This window comes from Episyrphus balteatus, chromosome 3 (genome assembly GCF_945859705.1).
Source record: "Episyrphus balteatus chromosome 3, idEpiBalt1.1, whole genome shotgun sequence".
Lineage (NCBI taxonomy): Eukaryota > Metazoa > Arthropoda > Insecta > Diptera > Syrphidae > Episyrphus > Episyrphus balteatus.
Window position 1 is genome coordinate 87,909,108 of NC_079136.1, and position 2,703 is coordinate 87,911,810.

A 2,703-nucleotide genomic window follows, 5' to 3' on the forward strand; every position below is an offset into this window, starting at 1 on the left:
TTTAAAATGTTTGTTCGAAATAAAATATCGAGGTAAAATAATTGAATCGTGTTGGAAAATGTTTTTTATTTCAATTTATTATTAATCGAAATTATTAAAAAAAATTAAATGTTCCTTTTTCAATAATTTTCATTTTGTTTTTTTTTTTTTCAGATGCAATCGTGGAATCGTTTTGGATGGAAGGACGTCAAAATGCCCTCGCCCGAACAGCCAAAAAGTTTTTGTGGTGTGGAGCCTGGAGCGAAAATCGGAGCTAATCATCAATTATCTTGTTTTCGGTGGTTGGCGATGGTTGTGTTATTCCACAGAAGTCGAATATAGAGAAAGTTCTTGTTAAAAAAGCTCATGGGGAAAATGGTAAGTTATTAAAAAAGTATTTATGATGAATTGAATCATCCATTTAGTTTTTACACAGATGAAACAGAAAAAATCGGAGTCAAAGCTTACATCCTCAACAACGACACAGAAGAGCTCTTCGCATCCGATTCAGAGATGAAACACACAGATGAAACAGAAAAAATCGGAGTCAAAGCTTACATCCTCAACAACGACACAGAAGCTAGCTCTTCGCATCCGATTCAGAAGATGAATTACCAACGCAATCGACAAAAACAGAAATTCCAAAAATGATGAGACTATCACATCTAATCAATGCGGACGAAAGCGATTACAATTCAACAACCAGTGACGAAGATGATGATTCACACCAAGGCTCTCCAATACCTGATGATGCAAATAGTAATCACCTTGTACCAATAGAAACTATATTCCTGCTAATCATAGCGTGGCTCCTTTCTTGCATGCACCTCATCTACAGTATTTTTATCCGAAGTCTTGGACTCTTTGGTTCGTGGAATTCAACTCAAATCCAATCCGGATTTCTTGATTCTTGAAATCAACCCATCTCGCTATGCCTACAATATGTCTTTAAAGGAAGTAAATTTCAATATCGTCAAAGCGGTATTCAGTTTAGATCCAATTAAAGAGGCAACAACAACAAATGTCTTAAGTGCCAACAATCAGGTATTGGGTCGCTTGGGTATGGTTGTTTCAAATAATATAAAAAGCGATGATACTATGTTGGATTGTTTGAAGGCAATTCAGGTAAGTCGTGTGTGAAGTTTTTGTATTCTTAAAAAAAGATTTTGACCTTTTTTTCTTTGTATTGCTTTTAAAACTTTTAGGAATACTGTGAAGAACAACCAGCTCTGAGAGCCAAGGTTTCCCAGATTATTCATTATCTCTATGATAAGGAATTTGTGTCTGAAGAAGCTATCCGCATGTGGCACAATGAGTTGGATGATGATTCAGAGTGGTTGAAAGCACCATTGCAGAAACTCATAGAATGGCTAGGTCAATCCAGCGAAGGCAGCAGTGAAGAAGAAAACGACGATTAAATACTTTTTCTTTTCTTCTTAACTTAATGATTCTTCAATAAAAAAAAAACTTTAAAAAACTGCCTCTTTGGGGATAGAAAAAAAATATGTTTAATTCAATAGAAAATTTGAATATACAACAAAAGTAAAATTAAATAGATTTTGGTTAGTTAAAGTAAAGTTAAAGTCAAAGTTGCATTGTGCTGCTGCACATTTATGCTCGGTGACATAGCCTATTGACCAGTGCCAAGTCGAATATGGTGTAAATGGATTTGAACGTGTTTTTGAAACACTTCAACATTATCGCTATCCAACAGACCAGCTTTCACCTCTCCGGACGATGAAGAAGATGATGCAGCTGCTGCTGCATTATTAATTTCTGCTTCTGAATTCATTTCTTTCAGTCGATTTAGTTTAGATTTCTTTATAGCAATTGCTCGCTTCAATCGAACAATGGTCTCTAATAGCTTCACTAGGAAGCCACCGATAGTATCACGTTCAATAACTGGATTCTTGAACGGACTGTCGTATTGCTATTGGCCCAACAATGGATCACTGCGATTAAAAGACACCCGATAAGTAGAGCTGAGGGAGTCGAATGCATCAACGCTACCACTACATCGTTAAGACAAATCTGGAAATCGTTCTCACCTTGAAAAAGAGGCTTATCTACAAATGAGTAGAACCATTCGAATATAACCCATTTTTGGGCTTTGGGTAGCTTAAGCAAATTTCGTAAACGTAAACCGATTTGTTGTTCCATAAGCTTGTCGGCTGGTATCAGTGCATTTCGTGATGTTGATGCTGTCGGGGACGAAAAGTATTTGCTAGGAGAACGTTTTTCGGGAGGTGTTTGTTGCTTTTCTTCGTAACGCACATAACGTGTACCGCCGATTGTTTTTCTCTTTTTTAAAGCTTTTGATGGAGTTTTAACTGGTGTTCTTGGTTGTTTTTGTGGTATGGTAATTTTGCGAGGCGATTGCTTAACACAAAGAGCTTTGTTATAATTTACCAGTTCATCGTCAAAGAATAGACGATTACGTTTTCGAACGCGAACGGGCATTCCACGAGCATTTAACATTTGAATTGGTTGTGAGGTTTGAGGTTTTGGAGGTGGCAAGGTACCGACACGATGTAGACCAAGTGTAGCTGGACTAAAGGCGGGCGGTTCAATGTGCTCATCGTCAGACATTGATGATTTAATCCGTATTATTGCCAATTTATTGGGATCTTTCATTTTATTCCAAAGAAATTCAAGAAATTTCTCTCCAAGGTTATTCTAAGAAAAGAAAAATGTTATATTTCTTTCTAACATTTCAGAGTATGG

General features: G+C 36.6%; 1 protein-coding gene across 1 annotated transcript; it reads left to right on the forward strand.

The window, feature by feature from the left end:
* LOC129917054 (translation initiation factor eIF-2B subunit epsilon-like) lies at positions 1-1,508 on the forward strand. Its single transcript, XM_055997369.1, has 5 exons — positions 1-32; positions 154-357; positions 416-738; positions 818-1,104; positions 1,185-1,508. The coding sequence occupies exons 3-5, from the start codon at positions 627-629 to the stop codon at positions 1,395-1,397; spliced, it is 612 nt and encodes a 203-aa protein (XP_055853344.1). The 5' UTR covers positions 1-32; positions 154-357; positions 416-626; the 3' UTR covers positions 1,398-1,508.
* The last annotated feature ends 1,195 nt before the right edge of the window (positions 1,509-2,703 follow it).